Consider the following 18,676-nt stretch of genomic DNA (forward strand, 5'->3'; position numbering starts at 1 on the left):
TTGTCCGATGATTCTCTTTTACCACTCTCAAATATATATATATATATATAACTTGTTTTTTATACTCTCTCTCTCTCTCTCTCTGTTTCATTCTAATTAACCAAATACATTATGTATATATAATTACCCTCCTCAAAACTTAATATTAAGATCCATCATTCCTTTTTGTTAAGGCTTCAACTCATTCAAGCATTGAGACTGATTTCTTTAGCATGTGTTCTCTTTGGACTTCATTTCCAATGTAAATTTCAAATCCCTCTTTGATGTAATAATAATTTATAAGTTCATGATAATTATAAATAGAATCCATAAAGATCCTAATACACCGGAAAGAGCCCATGAAAATTAAGATTATTATAAGTTCAGAACTGTCTATGCCAGAAGTAATTAAGAACACTGAAAAGACATCTCAGAGTATCTAATCTATGAAAAAGCAAATTTAACTCCTAGAGCTTCCTAATTTTCAAAGCATACCACTTAGTTCCTGGATAAAAAACAAATCGACTGCCTTTCGATTGTATCCCGACACCTGTAAATTTCTACTGCATACTGATCATCGGTATCCAAATTTGATTTCATTTTGCTTTGTTTCGTTTCTCTCCTATCATTTGGATCAACTTTTTGTACTTTCAAACGGACTCCATGAACCATGAACCATGAACCATGAACTCTTAAATTGTTTTTTTCAATGGAAAAATTGCTTGCAATATATACACATTAATATCTATTTAAAAACAACGCGCAACAATTTAATATTGAATATTCATACCACTGATATCTATAATACTCAAACTCAATATCTCAAAAAATAACAATAATCACTTTACCACCGAGATCGCTTGATCCGTACCGCATAACAATACTTTCAAACATACATTTATCACACATTACACATATTTTTATATATTTTTTAAATTTATTTGAGATTACACCGTGTCACAGCCGTTTTTCGGGTGAGCCCGGAATTGGGCTTCGGCTTAAAAAAATCTTAGAGCAACCACCGATCATTTAAAAAAATTTAGGTTGATCGGACACCATCTTACATGATCCGCGTTTTACCATAAATATGTCGAATTCGAGATTCGGTTACAATCAATGAATGATTAGCACCCTTGAACTGCCTTTTCGGTACTATTTAATTTGTCAGTTGTCTTAATTGCAAAAATTGAAATTTAAATTGAAATTTAAATACCCGATTCCAATCACTTACCTTTGATTGATTAAAATTCCCCTAAAAGTCAAAAAGAAATATCAAATTGTGAAATATATAAAAATAAATAAATAAATAAAGATAAATAAAATTGAGTAAAAAATAAAAAAAACGAAATAAAAAGAAAAATGTTAAATTTTGAAAAAAAAAATAGAAAAAAGATGTTAAGGAAAAAATGTTAATAAAAACACAAAAAATCGAAAAATAAATAAATACATAAATAGATAAAATCAAAGGATCAAATTAAATGGAAATTTATGGACTGAAATTAATGCTAAAAATGAACTGCAAGAGGGAAAAAAACAAAATTAGGGGGCTAATTCGCAAAATATAAAATATATAAACAAGGATTAAATTGAATAAATTGAAAATTCGGAGCCAAAATTGAAATAGGTGACCAAAACGAATTACACTTCAAAGTTGGAGGGACTGTGAAAATAATTTAACTATTTTCTAATTACAATATGGTCCATCGGTTATAAATACCCCTAAACCCCAAAATAATTCATTTTAACACCAAATCGAAAAAAAACCTAAAACACTCCCCCCTTTCCCTCTAAGCAGGTCGAAATCCAACCACCGTTTCGGTGGCCAACCACTTTCCGCCGTCGCTCCGGCCACCGCCTTCGATGGTTGAAAAAAATAAAAACACCCCAAAATGTCTCACTCAACACCCTCAACACCAATCCAAAACTCGATTGCCCAAAAGGGTACCACACTGGCGTAGATCTACGAAGAACGTTTTGATTTTTACATTTCTTTTGGGAAAAAGTTTCGTTTTTTAGTGTCGTTGTCTCTCCGAAGATACTCCTATGTGTCTCCGAACACTCGTGATGCAACAAAGCTTCGAGCTTTGTCTTTTGGCTCTTTATTTCGACTTTTTTTTCTTTATTTTTGTTTTGTTTTGGCTCGGTTTTTTGGGATCTTTGTTGTGTTGTTTCGTGTTTTTTGTTGACGTCCTTTCTTCGTGCTTTGCATGGGTTTTTATAGCCATGTTCGGAGAGATTTTTCGGGATCGTTCTCATTTTCTTCGGGGGGTTGTTTGCACTGTTTCCCGATTTACTCGGGGTTTTTATGGGTTGTTGCTTCACATACGGGAAATAGTTGTTCCCGATTCTGCCGTGATTTATTTTCGGTTTCGCACATACCATGTAACACCCCAACCCGTACCCGACCCGGATATGAGTATGAGATGTCACACTGACTTTTTGAAACAATATTCTTACAAAATAATAAAACATTTGAACTCATATTAAGAAAATACAATAATATACTATATTCATTTTCATGTATTCATGCACATATAAGAATCACAAATCAAATAACATTTTAAGAGTCACTTCTTACCATAGTAACTCCATCACTGGCTCATTGCAAGCCAATGTTCGTTCAATAACATAAGTACAATTAAAATTGCACTCACCTTAACCTTGCTTGCTTTGAATAAATCCTAATCCTTCGATTGTTCCGGAATTCGTTTAGGCTCTGTACCTACATAAATATAATTTCAAGATGATTATCAAATGCCTAAACCTTGTAATTTGATATTAATAGCTTAAACTAATTGAATGAGCTAAAATTCCTATTTTCCTTTAGGAGTGATTGATGCACTATGGGTGCATCGGTACCCAAAATAAATTCGAAATTTTCATGCATCGATGCACCTTCAAAATTGATCTTAGTGCATCGGTACCCATTCATAGTATATCGATGATCATGTCCAGAATAAACTGGTTTCACCCGAAAATCATCTACACTTCACCCAAATTTTCATGTATACAACCTCTATTATACTACTAAACTCATATATAACAACTTTAACTAAGTTCTATCATTCCAACACTTTATAATCTCCCATATTTCATCCAAATTCTTAAGGATAAAAATCATACCAAATTTTCCATGTTATCCAAACTTATTTCTAACACTTATAACTTACTATTCTCATAGATGACAAGTCAATTTCAACCTCCAAATTCATTTAAACACTTATTCAAAATTTCACTTTGAAACTCATTCTCTTTCATCTTTCATAACTTCTTCATCTTTTGATTATAATACAACTTAAGCTTTCCTTTAGCTTAAGTATCACCTAAGGATTAAAACCCACTCTTGAATTTTAAGGATTAACCAAAATAAATGACACTTACCTTGGCTTGTGGCTTCACGTTGAAAAAGAGAAGAAGATGAAGATGTAAGAGAGAAGAGTAATCTGGAAACTTAATTTCCCAAATTACGATTCACATGGGTTTATAATATACCCATTATAATTATTTAATTATTTCCTTGCTCAATGACTCATTTGCCCTTTGACTCTTTCTTCATTTACTAAACTATCCTACACCAATATCTTTCAATTAATTTCTGAACTTTTCAATTTATTTAATTTGATCACTGAAATTTAAAATTTCACACTTTGGTCACTAACCCGGTATTGAGGATGTTACATACCATTTCCTTCGTCGGTTGTTTCGTCGGTTGCTACTCGCTTGATCGGTGACTTTTGGATCTGTTTTGGTCGTTGGTGCCTTGGTTGAAGTAGTGGAACCCTAATCTACTATGTCAGGCTATTAGGCTTCCTTTGTTGGACCTCAGGTTTGCTGGGTCAGGCTACCCGGTTGGGCTCTGTTTCTGGACTGGAGTGGACCTGAAACTAAAATAAAATATAAAACAATAATAAAATAATAAATAAAATAATAAATAATACAATATATAATACAATATATATTAAAAAAATATTTTTAAAACTATATATTATATATGCTTTTAAAAATTGTTTTCAAAACCATATAATATATATTTTCCAAAATTGTTTTTTAAACTATATAATATATATTTTCCAAAAAAATTCAAAACTATATATTATATATATTTTCAAAAATATTTTCAAAACTATATATTATATATATATATTCAAAATATTTTTAAAAACTATATTATATATATATATATATTAAAATGTTTTCAAAAACTATATTATATATATATATATTCAATATATTTTTAAAAACTATATTTTATATATATATATATATTTAAATGTTTTCAAAAACTATATATTATATATATGTTTTCAAAATATTTTCAAAACTATATAATATATATATTTTTCAAAAATGTTTTCAAAAACTATATATTATATTTTCAAAAACTGATTTTTAAAAATGTATATATTATATGTTTTTTCTAAATAAGCCTCGGACAAAAATGGGTGTCTACAACTGTCATTCTTTGTCTTTTTTCATGTAACGAAAAATATGACAAAGATAAAATGACACAAATTTTCGTTCGATATTAAGGGGTCCTTGAGTCTAATATCCTCCTTTGTGGAGTTGAAATCGACTCTGATATTGCAATTAGGAATAACTCCCTGTTAAATTGAGTTGTGGATGACTCCTCCGTCGCGAAGTTGAGTCAGTCTTGAAATGATATCATCCTTCATGAAAATGAAATCGTAGTTCAGAATTTGAATCGAAAGTTAGCTTCTTGTTGCCAAATCATAGTCAACCTTATTCTTTTCCTCGATTTAAAGACCTTAGTTTGAAAATTTGACTGGAATTTAGTTCCTCGACACTACCATGTGGTTGATAGCCCCTCGAGTTGAATGAAATCAAACTCAAAAGTTTTCGTTGACATATAGTTTTTCTCTACTTAAGTTATGCTGCTGTGAGATAGTTTCTTGTCACTAGAATACAACTAACTCAGGTCTTCTTCTTGACTTAAAGACCTCGATTTAAACTTCAACCAGAAAGTAACTCCTCGCTGCTACAATGTGGTTGATATGTTATCGAGCTAAATGGAATCGAACTAGAAAGTCTTCGTTGACATATAGCTTTTCTCGACTTAAGTTATGTTATACTAGGCTAATAGATTGCCCTAGATCTTCTTTTTTACTTAAAGACCGTAGCTTAAAATTTAACCGAAAGTAGTTCATTGCTGTCATCGAGCTGAATGGAATCGAACTCAAAGGTTTTTGTTGACAGATAGCCCTTCTCACCTTGAGCTGTAAATTTGATATGCCTTTGAGCTGAATGTAATCGAACTCGAAGGTTTTTGTTGACAGATAACCCTTCTCGCCTTGAGCTATGATGTAGATTTGATATGCTCTTGAGCTGAATGTAATCGAACTCGAAGGTTCTCATTAGTGCATCGATGCATCCCTGTAGTGCATCCATGCACCCCTGCAGTGCATCCATGCATCCCTGTGGTGCATCCATGCACCTGCACTAGTGCATCGATGCACCATGCAGTGCATCCATGCACTCAAACACCGAATGCAATTAGTGCATCGATGCATCCTTCTGTGCATCGATGCATCCTTCTGTGCATCGATGCATCCTTCTGTGCATCGATGCATCAAGGCTGTGCATCGATGCATCCTATTGTGCATCCATGCACGAAGGCTGCAACGGCTAGTAACGACTAGTTTAATTGAATTTAATGAAGGGTATCGATGCACCATGATAGTGCACCGATGCACCATGTTATGGGCAGCCTTTTTGAGTAGAAAAATCATCCCCAAACGGCTCCAAAACATCCCCAACGGCTATATACAATATCAAACACATTCCAAGCTATAAATACAAGCTAAGGACACTTGAAGAATAGAGAGAACGACTATCCAAGCAATCAAACACAAGAGAAGAGTTTTTCATTCTTATTTCATCTTTCTCTTTGTAAATATTTTGTTCTTGTGAGCTCAATCTTGTAAACACCTACCTTAGAGAGGTTTTCTTGTTTACTTATTTTATCATTTTGTAAAGGGGAAAGGTTCTAGCTTATCATGTGTAAAAGCTAGGGAAAGGTTCTAGTTTAGCTCGGAAAAACTAGGGAGTTGTAAGGTTATCTCTTTGTCCTCAAAAGAAAGAACAAATTAGTGAATTTGTTGGAAAATCCTTGGTGAGAAGCTAAGGTAGTGGACGTAGACTTTGGTTTAGAAAGTCAAACCACTCTAAATCGCTGTGCAATTTTCTATCTTTCAATCTCCTTACTCCCTAAACTCAAAAACCGTTCCGATCCCTCTTTGCAAACCGTTTCGGTTGTCGAATCGAACTTCCGAAAATCCCAACAATAACAAACATGATCTCAAGTTAACACATATAAATACACTCATCAAAATGGTCACAATGCCCTCAAAGACATGGCACACTTCTAGGAGTGCAAAAACAAATAATCATTACATAACAAATGTGAAAGATTAATTTATGACTTTAATAATGCAATCCATAATTGATATATCAGATATAAACTCATGCAAATACAATAAACAAAATAAGCTTCAAAAAGGTTAAAGAGATAATTAAGCATATTATATACAAAAATATTTAGAATTAACTTGAATATTAAAGTAAAAACATTAAAATAGATACAAGTATACATTCAAATAGTTTCATAAGTTCTAATTTAAGCTTATTTACTTTCGAAAGCTTAATTCAAAAGAGGAGATATGCTGTGAAATAATGTTAATAAACAAAGTGACCGATAAAAAATGTAATAGGTCAAAAGCGGAACATAAAATGTTATAATATTAAATCGGAAAAGTTATCAATATAATAACAAAATAGGTTGCACCTAAAATGCTATAAATGGTAAGAAAATAAGTTATAAACGTTAAAAGTTATGAATATTATTAACATTTTAGGTTGCACCCAAAATGTTATCAGGTTTAAGCTGATGGGGCATTAGATATTCTCACAATAAGAAAATAAGTAAAATCTGAAAATGTTATGAATATATATATAAGAAATACGATTGCGCCCAAAAATTTTATGGTTCATTAAGGAATAGGTTGCGATATGAAATGTTAATATTTTTATTAATAAAATGGGTTGCGTCCAAGAATGTCATGGTTCACTAAGAAATATGTTGCGATCTGTAATGTTAATATTTATATTGATAAAATGAGTTGCTCTCAAGAATGTCATGGTTCACTAAAAAATAAGTTACGATCTTGAACGTTAATATTTTTACCAATAAAATGGGTTGTGCAAAAAATGTCATGATTCACTAAGAAATAAGTTACAATATGGGATGTTAATATTTTTATTGATAAAAATGGGTTGCGCCCAAGAATTTCATGGTTCACTAATAAATAAGTTATAATCAGGAATGTTAATATTTTTATTAATAAAATGGGTTGCGTCAAAAAATGTCATGATTCACTAAGAAATAAGTTGCGATATGAAATGCTAATATTTTTAATAATAAAATGGGTTGCGCCAAAAAAATTATGGTTCACTAAAAAATAGGTTGTGATACGTAATGTTAATATTTTTATTAATAAATGAGTTACCTCCAAGATTGTCATGATTTATTAAGAAATAGGTTGCGATATGGGATGCTAATATATTTATTAATAAAATGGGTTGTGTGTAAGAATGTCATGACTCACTAAGAAATAAATTGTGATTTTGATTGTTAATATTTTATTATAAAACTTCAAAAGTATGGATATTTTTTTTTACAATTATCGATATTTTCTAATTAAAAATATATATAAAATTGAGAAGGTTGCAAAGTATCGATATTTTCCCCCAAAAATATAGATACTTTTAAATTCAAAAGTTAAAATATTATTTTCCATGTTTTTTAATTTAGAAGTATTAATACTTGTGGAAAAGTATTCATACTTTGCAGCTTTCTCATTTTTCATGTTTTTTTAAATTTGAAAGTATTTCTTAATAAACCATGACATTCTTGGGCATAACTCATTTTACTAATAAAAATATTAACATTTAATATCACAATTTGTTTGAATCATGACATTCTTAGGTGTTATTCATTTTATTAATAAAAATAATAACATTTCATATCGCAACATAATTCTTAGTGAACCATGACATTTTAGGTCTAAGGTTATATTATTATCGTGTGAATGTCTAAGGTGTCATCAGTTTAAACTCCGATAATATTTTAGACGCAACCTAAAATGTTACTACATATAACATTATAGTAAAACATGTTATGTTACTCCATTCATAATGTTATACAAGGTAAGAAAATAAGTTATAAATGACAAATGTTATGAATACTATTAACATTTTAGGTTGCACGAAAATGTTATCAGAGTTTAAGTTAATGAAACCTTGAATTTTCTCATGATAAGAAAATAAATTAAAATTTGAAAACATTATGAACATATATAAAAAATACGGTTCACACAATAATGTCATGGTTCACTAAGAAATGAGGTTGTAATTTGTAATCTTAATATTTTTAATAATAAAATAGGTTGCGCCTAAAATGTTTTATTAGAGTTTAAGCTGATGGAGCATTAGATTTTTCCACAATAAGAAAATAAGTTAAAAGCTGAAAATGTTATGAATATGTATAATAAGTACGTTTGCGCCCAATAATATCATGGTTTGCTAAGAAATAGGTTGCGATTTGTAATGTTAATATTTTATTAATAAAATAAGTTGTGCGTAAGAATGTCATGGTTCACTGATAAAGCATATTGCAATACCAAACATTGCAATCTGGAAACCAGGTTTGTTTTAATTTTTTATAATATACACGATTTCAGCCTATAACTTAACCAGTTAACGTTACAACAAGGCGCAACCTATAATGTTATACAGGAAACTAAGTTTGTAATAATTTTTCATAATATACACGATTTCAACCTATAACTTAACCAGTTAACATAATACTAAGACACAACCGGTAATATTACTCATGCAACCATATTTTTGAATAGTTTATAATAATACTTTTAACATTTTAGGTTGCACATTTTAGGTTGCATGAAAATATCATCAGAATTTAAGTTAACGAAGCCTTAAATTTTCCCATTATAAGAAAATAAGTTTAAAACTGAAAACATTATAAACATATATAAGAAATACAGTTGCACACAATAATGTCATTGTTCACTAAGAAAAGAGGTTGTAATTTGCAATCTTAATATTTTTAATAATAAAATGGGTTGCACCTAAAATGTGATTAGAGTTTAAGCTGATAAAGCCTTGGATTTTTTCACAATAAGAAAAATAAGTTAAAAGCTAAAAATGTTATGAATATGTATAATAAGTATGTTTGTGCTCAATAATGTCATGATTTACTAAGAAATAGGTTGCAATTTGTAATGTTAATATTTTTATTAATAAAATAGGTTGCACACAAGAATGTCATGGTTAACTAAGAAAGCATGTTGCAGTACTAAAACCTTGCAATCTATACCTTAAAAAGGCTTAGGGGGTCACATTTGTCCATATAGTAAACTCAATTTATCATTTTCGCTCCTATCATATTTTCGCATCAATTTAGCCCTCAATGTTGTCTAATTACATCATTATATACCTTACCCCATAAATTATAAACTTTAAGTAAGAGTTTAAGGTTTAAAGGTCACGGAGTTATGTTTTAGGGTTCAAAATTAAGAGTAGATATAGAATGATGTAATTGAATAATTTCAATGGCTAAATTGATGCAAAAATACAATAAAAGCGAAAGTGATAAATTGAGTCTACTATATCACCTTTTGCCTTTTAAAAAATACTAGGAAAACTTAAGAATACATCATTCATTGATATGCTAAGTATTTGTTCAATTTTTTAACTGAAGTTACATACTAACGATAATAAATATGATTTACCTCCACAAAAAATAGCAAACAACACATAATATATAATAATATTAGCATACTAGATTTTTACTTCTCACTTAGTTTGAGTTTACGATATTCCTCAAATTTGTCGATTATTAATTTTTTATTTATTTATTTTTTCATTCAAATAAACCTACCATTCTATGGACTCAAAAAAGTATAAAATGAACATATTTTAAGCTTGAGTGAAATGTATTAGCACTAATGCAACGAATCTTATCAAAACTTTGTAATTAAATATGTTGGATGAAAATAATATTACAAGGAATGATCTTAAAAATGATCGTTTTATGCCTTTATTTCAATTAAAAAACAATATCCGAAGTTTATCCTATTAAGCCTTTCAACATAATATAGATGAATGTATTTTAATATTTATTTTACTGTTATTTAGTTCAGGCATTTAATTTTAAATTTATTATATCTATTCAATTGATAAAACAATGGCTTATACTCCAAATTCCAAACCGGAATGTGGAGCTATTTCTCATCGAATTTCCCTCTTCTTTCCTGTAATCCGCCAAAAGCAAATCAAATCTGTTTCAAAAAGCTCGAACCCGCCGAATTTAAAAATTCTAAAACACTCAGAAAGCACATCCGTGTCAGATATCGTGAGATTACTATCGACCGTCGATGATAGTTCTATCAACGGTTTATATAATTCAATAAACATAACACGGATAGATACTCTCAAGGTCCCAAAGTCCGCGCATAAAACGTTGGACCCCTGTTAGTCGTCGATTAACAAGAAATCAACGGTGTACATGCTCCTCATTATTTTCACGCGGATCGATACTATTACTCGGTTCATAAACATTTTAACCGTGCGACTCGGATTAATCCCCGCCAAACCTTTTCAAAAACCAGAAGAACCAATCATTCGCTCTATAAATAACATCACAGTCCAAGTTGTTCTCACACTTGCAAACCATTCTTGTCCTTCCTTCTCAAATCTAAAACTTTTCTCTAGTTTTCTGAAGCCTTCATTTTCAATGTCGGGAAGAGGAAAGGGGGGAAAGGGGCTCGGAAAGGGAGGAGCCAAGAGGCATAGGAAGGTCTTGAGAGATAACATTCAGGGCATTACTAAGCCCGCTATTCGTCGTTTGGCTCGCAGAGGAGGAGTAAAGAGAATCAGCGGCCTGATCTATGAAGAAACCAGAGGTGTATTGAAGATCTTCTTGGAGAACGTGATTCGTGATGCTGTGACCTACACTGAGCACGCAAGAAGGAAGACTGTTACCGCCATGGATGTTGTTTATGCCTTGAAAAGGCAAGGCAGGACTCTCTATGGTTTTGGAGGTTAAACTTAGCAATCTTAATAATAGATTTAGCTTTTGGAATGTTAAGTTTATGACTGTAGAATTATGGATCTTGGCTATAGATCTTTTCTTTTATGTTGCTGATGCTGTTGTAATATTTGATATTTCTAATATTGTCAATGGATTTAGTTCAACAATGTTTTCGCGTTTATCTTTTACTAACCGTATTAATGACATTTTTATACAACTGATTTACCAATTTCGCTTATCCGTCTGAGTTCGAAAAATTGGAATATTCGCATTGCCTACTAAATGCTCGTTAATTTCTTTTCGGTTGGAAAATTAGCGTGGCATTTAGCTAGTGGCTCGTGGATGGATTTGGACTAATAGAATTGAATCAATTTCAAACGTTTTGTTTTCCATTCCTTTATGTTCATTAAGGATTTGTTTATACGATGGATTATAAATTGACTAAAATCTCATTTGAGATTAATTCCTCTGCAGCCCTGATTAATGTGGGGGAGGGGGGTGTTAGCAAAGGCAGAGTCCTAGACATCTTCATTTTCACTATGAAGATTATCAAATTTTAGTTTCCTTTAATGAAGATTTTTTTAGCAAGCGAAGTGGTTTTTGTTACTAACAGTTTTCGTAAGTTCAGTCGGAATTAATTTATGACATGTGAATCTGTGCATACATATGATATTTTTAGAGAGAATAATACCTTTTTTAAGGTTATAGATATTTGCATAATAAAGATTGAAATGTTCAATGGATTGTTTGAACACTTAAAATGTGACATGTTTCATATTTTTAAATTCATTTATGTTTTTAAAAAAAACAATAGATATGCAATTATTCTATTTAGGAACTACATACATCTACCCCTAGAACTAGAAGAATGCTAATGGTTGCAGGCAATCTTCGTTGTACGTAGCTTATGAGTCCCGCCATCACCTTTGAGCTTCAATGATCTCGGCCGGCCTCCCATTTGATTTGTACTCTCAAACGAACTTTTATTTAGTAATTTATGTTTAATATATCTTTAATATAAATTTGTGTTCGTTCCCAAGCTTTGTATCACATAATACAATCCATATGCAGAGGCCAGGCGAAACTATTATACGACTACTTGTACTGCAGTGTGAACTGTATTTTGGTTTTAAGTGCTTCTGAAATGAGGAAAGTGGAAAATAAGTACAATGATCGTTATTGTAAAAGTTGAAAATAAATATGCTAATTCAGTAAAATGATAGTTGTTGTAATTGCTGAAAATAAATCCGTTAATTGTATGGAGTGGAAATTTGATTGAAAATTGTTAAGGATACATGATTTTGTGTTAGGGGATGAATTTAAAAATTACAGGGGTTAAAATAGATTTTAAATAAAAAATATATAAAAAATTTAAAATATATGATAATTTAAATTTTTAGGTGGACAACCGTTATTTCTCGTCCTCTCGGTCCATCTATAATAATATTGATATAAAGGTTAATTCGACCTATTTATTATTTTATTATAATTTCATTTAAATTAATTTAAATAATAAAATATTTTAAATTAAATAATGATAAAATTGACGAATATACTGCATTATTTATTTACATCACTAAATAAAAATGATTTGCTCTTTGTTTTTCTATTAACGGACTCTTTTTAGAGTACTAAAAATCGAAATGCACTTGCAGCTATAATGAGATGCCTAAAAATTAAAACGCAAGAAATTCTCAAATTGTACATTTCAAAATTCAGTGGCTTTATTTGATTACACGTAGTCCATTGTGTTGATCATTAATTGCTTTTCATTGCCGGATGACCGTATAAACATAGAGAAGGAAAATGTCACAAAATGAAACCCACACCACACGTGGAAAAGTTTTGAACGTTACAGCACGACATTAAACTGCTTATCATCAGAGCTCGTAGTTTCGCTCCATTATTAAAAAAAATATATATGATATTATTGGGTGAGCTTTTATGAAATTCCGTTCCTTGCTTTCCTTACGGTTTAGGCCAAAACGGATATTTATCGAAGAAAATACCAGAAACAAAAAGCTCTTCCTTGCTCTTTATTGGATCAAATTCAAATTCGATTTGAAATCCCTCTCTGTGGAATGATAGATTTTAGTTTTCTTCTTGTCTTGTTGAGATCTTAACATAAGAAGAAGAAGAAATGCAACAACAAGACGCTTCCTCAAGGCCTCAAAGCTCCGCTTATCTCTACGCGCTCTCCCTAGAAATCCAGAAAAAGCTTCAGCGGGTTCGTTTTCTGTTTTATCTCTTCATCTTTTTGGTTCTGGATATAATGGAACGTAAAGCGGAATTTAGTTTAGATCTTTCATTTTCCTTTCCAATTCTCTCTTTTAATTTGTTTTCTTTATGCTTAAAATAGAGAGAAAGCGTATATTAGGTTAACATTCTGGACTCTTGAAAAACTTATATTATTTTTTCTAAGTTGATCATAAGTACTGCGTTTAAGAGTTTCTTGATCTATGTATATTCAAATTCACTGCAGGCATTAGCGTCTCCATCTCAGAGACGCAATTTATTACAAGAATTATTCGCCGATATAGCTTTGGAAGTCGATGATCGAGCCAAAGGTTAGCTAAGATTCATTAACTCGTTTAATTCTTTTTGGCGTTTCCATATTGAGAATTGCGTCCACCAAATAGTTCATTTTCAAGTTGTCCTGCCTTTATATTTAATTTTAGGATATCTCATAATGTTTGCTTTGTATGGATTTTTAAAACAGGTATAATTCTAAGTAGACAAGAAGGTGCAATATCTTCTGCAGAGTACGGTGTTAATGGTCGATTGTGCTTTTATGATGTGCTCGCGGATTTTTATGTTCGAGTGCCTGAGAGAGGAAAGCCGATCCTTGATTTGATTGTGCAACTATGGAGCCAGTCATTTGCATCTCACATTTTCTTCCTTCTATTCCATAAATGGGCAAGCAAGCTTGTGATTCGTTCATAGTTCTTTTTTGCGTTTCATCATGGAATTTCTCCTGTGAACTTAGTTTTTCTCCTGATAAAAGCTGTTCACTGGCATCATAGACTAGGATTTGAGACTTGTGTCACCTACTCCCTTCCCCCAAATTTGTAATGATACAGAAGGATATGGAATTCAGGCTAGCTTTCAGGAATTACAATCTAATTACTCAATCAATTGAACTCAAATTTCTTGGCTTATTGGAGACTATTCTGCTTTTATGATGGTAGTTTAATGAGAATATAAGTTGTTTAGATGTTGCTGCTGCTTAGTTTTGGTGCTATCAACTTTGTGGATGGTTGGTGGCTAGGCCAGGTATAATTGAGTTTTCCTAACCAGATAAAGTAATAACTCAAAATAAAGATGTGACAAGTTACCAAACTAATTTATTTTTGCCTGAAAAATCCACATTATAGTGTAGTTCTTACGGTCTCCAATTATAGTTGGGGTTTTGATGTACTCCAAGTATGGAAGTCTATGTATCAAGAGTTCTGTGGCTTAAAATTACCACAAAAGATGTAGTTATGTCATATTTTTATATATCATGAAGTAGTGCTAGGTAGTAATAATTTTTGCTTCTACTAGTAACTGGTTATTACTCATTTTTATAATTGCTGTTTTGTTTTCCATTTATTTCTTCAATTAAGATATCATAACATTCTTGACCGAGCAAATGTCGTTTAAAATCAGTGAATGATTTTTTGGTTCTCTTTTGATGAGGTTCTTTACATTGAACAATATATTTCTTTCTACAGTTATTTGAAGTTCAACTGGATAATTCAGACATACAACAACGATATTCCTCTGCACTTGTTGAGGGTGCAACAAATGTTTTCTGGTATGAATACAAATTGGTATTGCTTGAGTATGATTTTTGTTATGTTGCCAAATGCCAATACCTTTAGAAGTTGGATGATGATGATCACGCTTGTTGAAAAAGTGGCATCACTTACAAGGCGTTGAGGATTTTTGTGCTTGCATGCAGGATGGATGTGCAATCCAATACAAGGCGTTTTCAATCTCTCTTTCAGGTAAAACCTAAAAGAAACATATAGCTCTTTAAGTGCATGGTTCTGCTCATTTTTTATTTTGGAGAATCCATCTATCGACACTTTTCTTCTTTTATGGACTTAGTACCTTCTTGACGAAGTAGCATTGGAGTCCGCACGGTTAAATAAAATTCCAGTACAGGTCAACTATTTTTTCTCTCTTGTTTGGTATATCTGAAAGAAGATAATGCCAAGTTCTGGATCTTTGTATACTTGCTGTTTTCTGATCAAGATTCCTTAGTGACATTTATCTTCTAAAACTGACTCTAGAATTTGTGATTTTTCAGGCCCAGCGAGATCTATACATTTTACTTTCAAGGTTCATATTATTTTACAACTCAGGTTGGATTCCCCCCCTTTGGAACCTTTATTTTGAACCTTGATTTTGAAATATAATTTGCATAGTGATTTTCCTTGTGACATGTTATTCTATGCAGTTGACAATTGAAAGCATTGTTAAGCAATGCCCTGCTTTTCCAAATGCTTTCCTGGTTGGTGGACCAGCAGATATAGTTGTTATTGAACTAACCGACCAGGTAATTTCATATTTCCATGATTGCATGGCATATGTTTAATGATCCTGTTTAACATTATCACCTTAATTGAAAGCCATTGCAACGATCAACATGTTCACATTTTGGAAAATTTTCTTTTGCCAGCTTCAAAAATTAAAGGTGGAGCCAGTCCTACTGCATTATTTTTCACAGATTAAGGTTCTCCAAGGTATTAATTATTACCATTGACTTCTTCTAAGATTATGGGGTAACTGAATACACAAATATGACCTTAATTTTTAATTTCTGCAGGCCTGGAACTGAGAATGACCACAAGTACAAGGCTGAAAACCTGTCTGTATAGCTTTACTTCTCCTGGTGGTCCGATGTATCCTACAAGGGCTGTCCATCATGCAGCTTGGGGTGCCTTAGATTTCCTTTTCCCTGTAAGTACCCTTTTGAACTGCTCTTTACAGCGACTTATCTTTCTGAAAGAAAACAAACCAAACATTGCTCTACATCTTCTCAAATAGAGTTTGTCAGGACGAATGAATGAACTGTGTTAATCAGACTTTATTAACTAAGCTAACCCTGACCTTAATAGTATGCTGGACAGGAATAACCCATAAATGATCTAAGTACCCAATAGCATCAAAGTTGCTCTGATGCATATTTATAAGCTGTTCTTGTTTACATGTATCTAGAATCTTAGACTCTTACAAGATGCTTTGATCGGGAATATGATTTTTGTTTGTCATCTGCCTACTTGGGCATATCTAGGGATGGCAAGAGCAATGGGGCGGGGTGGTTTTTTTGTCATGTTAATATGATTTTTATGCCTACTACTTTTGAACTCAACCGTTAAAGAAAAATCCTCAACTCCCAACTGACCCGTCCAAAAATATTATATGTATAATTTTTATATTATTAATTATTACAAGAATAAACTGACTTGACGTGAACTTGAAAATTTTAATTGAAAACTAACTCCACACCACATTCACCCTTGATTTTCAAATCTGTCAAAGAATAAATGAAAAACAGTACTTCTTCGTTTGAGCACATTAAAAAATCATAGGCTCTTATTCGACTGAAAGATTAGGCTTGTACTTAAGCAGATTTGAAAACATTAAGCCCTTATTTGACCTTTTTAAAATGTTAGAAATTTATGGGAACAGCCCTTAACAGGTTAGAAGTTTATTTGAGTACAGAGCCCCTGTAAGATCAGGTTAGGTTGCAGCTTGACAGGTTCAGTTAGATTAGTCTATGGTATGCGTCAATGATAGCAGAAAATGTTTCTTTTTAGGCATATCACGACTGTTATTGTTATTTTGCAGGTAGGACGTTACCCTCGACATCTAATAAGTTTGTTCTTTAGACTTTTATATCCCTGGTATTGGCCATCTTCATTTTGGAACTTTATAGTGTCGTTTTTAAAGGCCGTCTTCTATTCCTTGTTGGGGTTTATCTATTCTAGGTGGGAGAAGCTTAGAGGGCCCAGAACGGCTTAATCCATCCCTTTCCTTTCTAATATTTCAAAGGTTGATGCAATAAGTTATGCCTTCAACTCTAGGTTGTACAATTACATGTGTTGAGTGTGAGTCCTGGTTCTCCTGTATAGAAAGTGTTTTTTTTTATGAGCATCTGTTCTAATTAATTTTAATGTTTCCAAAAAGACTGAATTCGTATAAACATCATTAGTTACATGAATTATCCCAGGTTTATCGAAAAAAGAATCATTGATTTTTGCACAAACAAGCGACCGCAGCTGTTAAGGAAATTGTTATTAATTGTTATACCTTAAGATTTTGAGTTTGAACACCGCATATGTAGGGATATAAATGTTCATTGTTAAATAGTTGAGATTCTTTAAACAGATACTACATGAATTATCCCAGATTTATCGAAAAAAGAATCATAGACTTTTTTATTAGTATCAAGAGAGGGCTAAACCGAACTTGGACTTAGCTGCCTAGAATCCTTGAGTAGAAATTTCATGGAATGGTTTTTCTTGACCATTAGACGATTAATAGAGATTTAAATACGTCAACATTTTTACTAATCTCTTCGTTCAGTATGTACACTTAAGGAGAGACCAATTTCAGTTCAATACAAGATTTGACATGAAACTGAATTCAATACAATCAGTTCATGAGTTCATCCACTGAAATTCAATGCCCCATAGGATATTGTTTCCGGAAAAATTCCTATTTAAAGATTAAACTGAATATATTGTTGCCAAATTGGAAAGAAAAGCCTTCTTCTGAAGATAATAAACACAAGATCGCAGAGAATGAAACGGTTCAACATCACACCATATAGAACTAAAATTGGTAACAGGGCTGAAACTGCTAGGAGTTAAAGAATCGTCTTGTATTCTTCGAACCAGAAACAATTATAAAAAAAGGACTTTAAAGTTAAAATACTTTTTAATTTATGTTGAAAAGCAAGTCATACAACAAATTTTATAACTTAAATTATTTTGCAAAACAAAATTATACATTTATATCAAAGACTACTTAAAATAAATATTTTATTTATTAAAAACACTTGAAATTTAAATCAAACAACTTAAAAATTTGCACCTTTCAAAAATAACGAGAACAGACCCTTAATTAACCAATTGAATGAATTAACACAACATTTCTTGAAATGCACTTTTAAATTGGTAACATAGAAGTGCCTACTCATATAAACTAAAATGGTTAGAATCCAATAATCTTTAGGGGATATCAATTAAGCAGAACTCTTCACTGTCGATTTTCTAAACTTGAATCAGAGTAAGTAGTAATTCTTCGTGTTGAATTAAAGCTATTTGCTCCGAGCAATAGCATTGCAACTCACAGAATGAAAAAAATGTCATGAAAGTTCCCACCATTTAAATCTTAGCTCTTCTTGAAGTATATTCAAGCCAACTACAAAAATAAACGGGTTCCAGTTTTTAACACCCATTTTTCAAACTCTTCGACTTCCTCAAACCTAGACATATGCATAGAGGAAGCTACACTTCATTCATTTTCTATAAAAAGTGTATGAAAAACTTGAGTATCCTAGTGTACCATCAAATT

General features: G+C 31.6%; 2 protein-coding genes across 2 annotated transcripts; both read left to right on the top strand.

Moving 5' to 3' along the window:
* The first annotated feature begins 10,732 nt into the window (after positions 1-10,732).
* LOC120182692 (histone H4) lies at positions 10,733-11,280 on the top strand. The gene has a single exon (XM_039187588.1). It carries the CDS (start codon positions 10,811-10,813, stop codon positions 11,120-11,122), a length of 312 nt encoding a protein of 103 aa, XP_039043519.1. The 5' UTR covers positions 10,733-10,810; the 3' UTR covers positions 11,123-11,280.
* A 1,797-nt stretch (positions 11,281-13,077) lies between these two features.
* Positions 13,078-17,178, top strand: LOC120182693. Its single transcript, XM_039187589.1, has 11 exons — positions 13,078-13,334; positions 13,590-13,674; positions 13,827-14,023; positions 14,821-14,903; positions 15,051-15,096; positions 15,200-15,256; positions 15,402-15,456; positions 15,520-15,650; positions 15,774-15,837; positions 15,921-16,054; positions 16,946-17,178. Exons 1-11 carry the CDS (start codon positions 13,248-13,250, stop codon positions 17,117-17,119), a joined length of 1,113 nt encoding a protein of 370 aa, XP_039043520.1. The 5' UTR covers positions 13,078-13,247; the 3' UTR covers positions 17,120-17,178.
* The last annotated feature ends 1,498 nt before the right edge of the window (positions 17,179-18,676 follow it).

Source organism: Hibiscus syriacus, unplaced genomic scaffold, assembly GCF_006381635.1.
Source record: "Hibiscus syriacus cultivar Baekdansim isolate YM2019G1 unplaced genomic scaffold, ASM638163v2 tig00112737_pilon, whole genome shotgun sequence".
NCBI lineage: Eukaryota > Viridiplantae > Streptophyta > Magnoliopsida > Malvales > Malvaceae > Hibiscus > Hibiscus syriacus.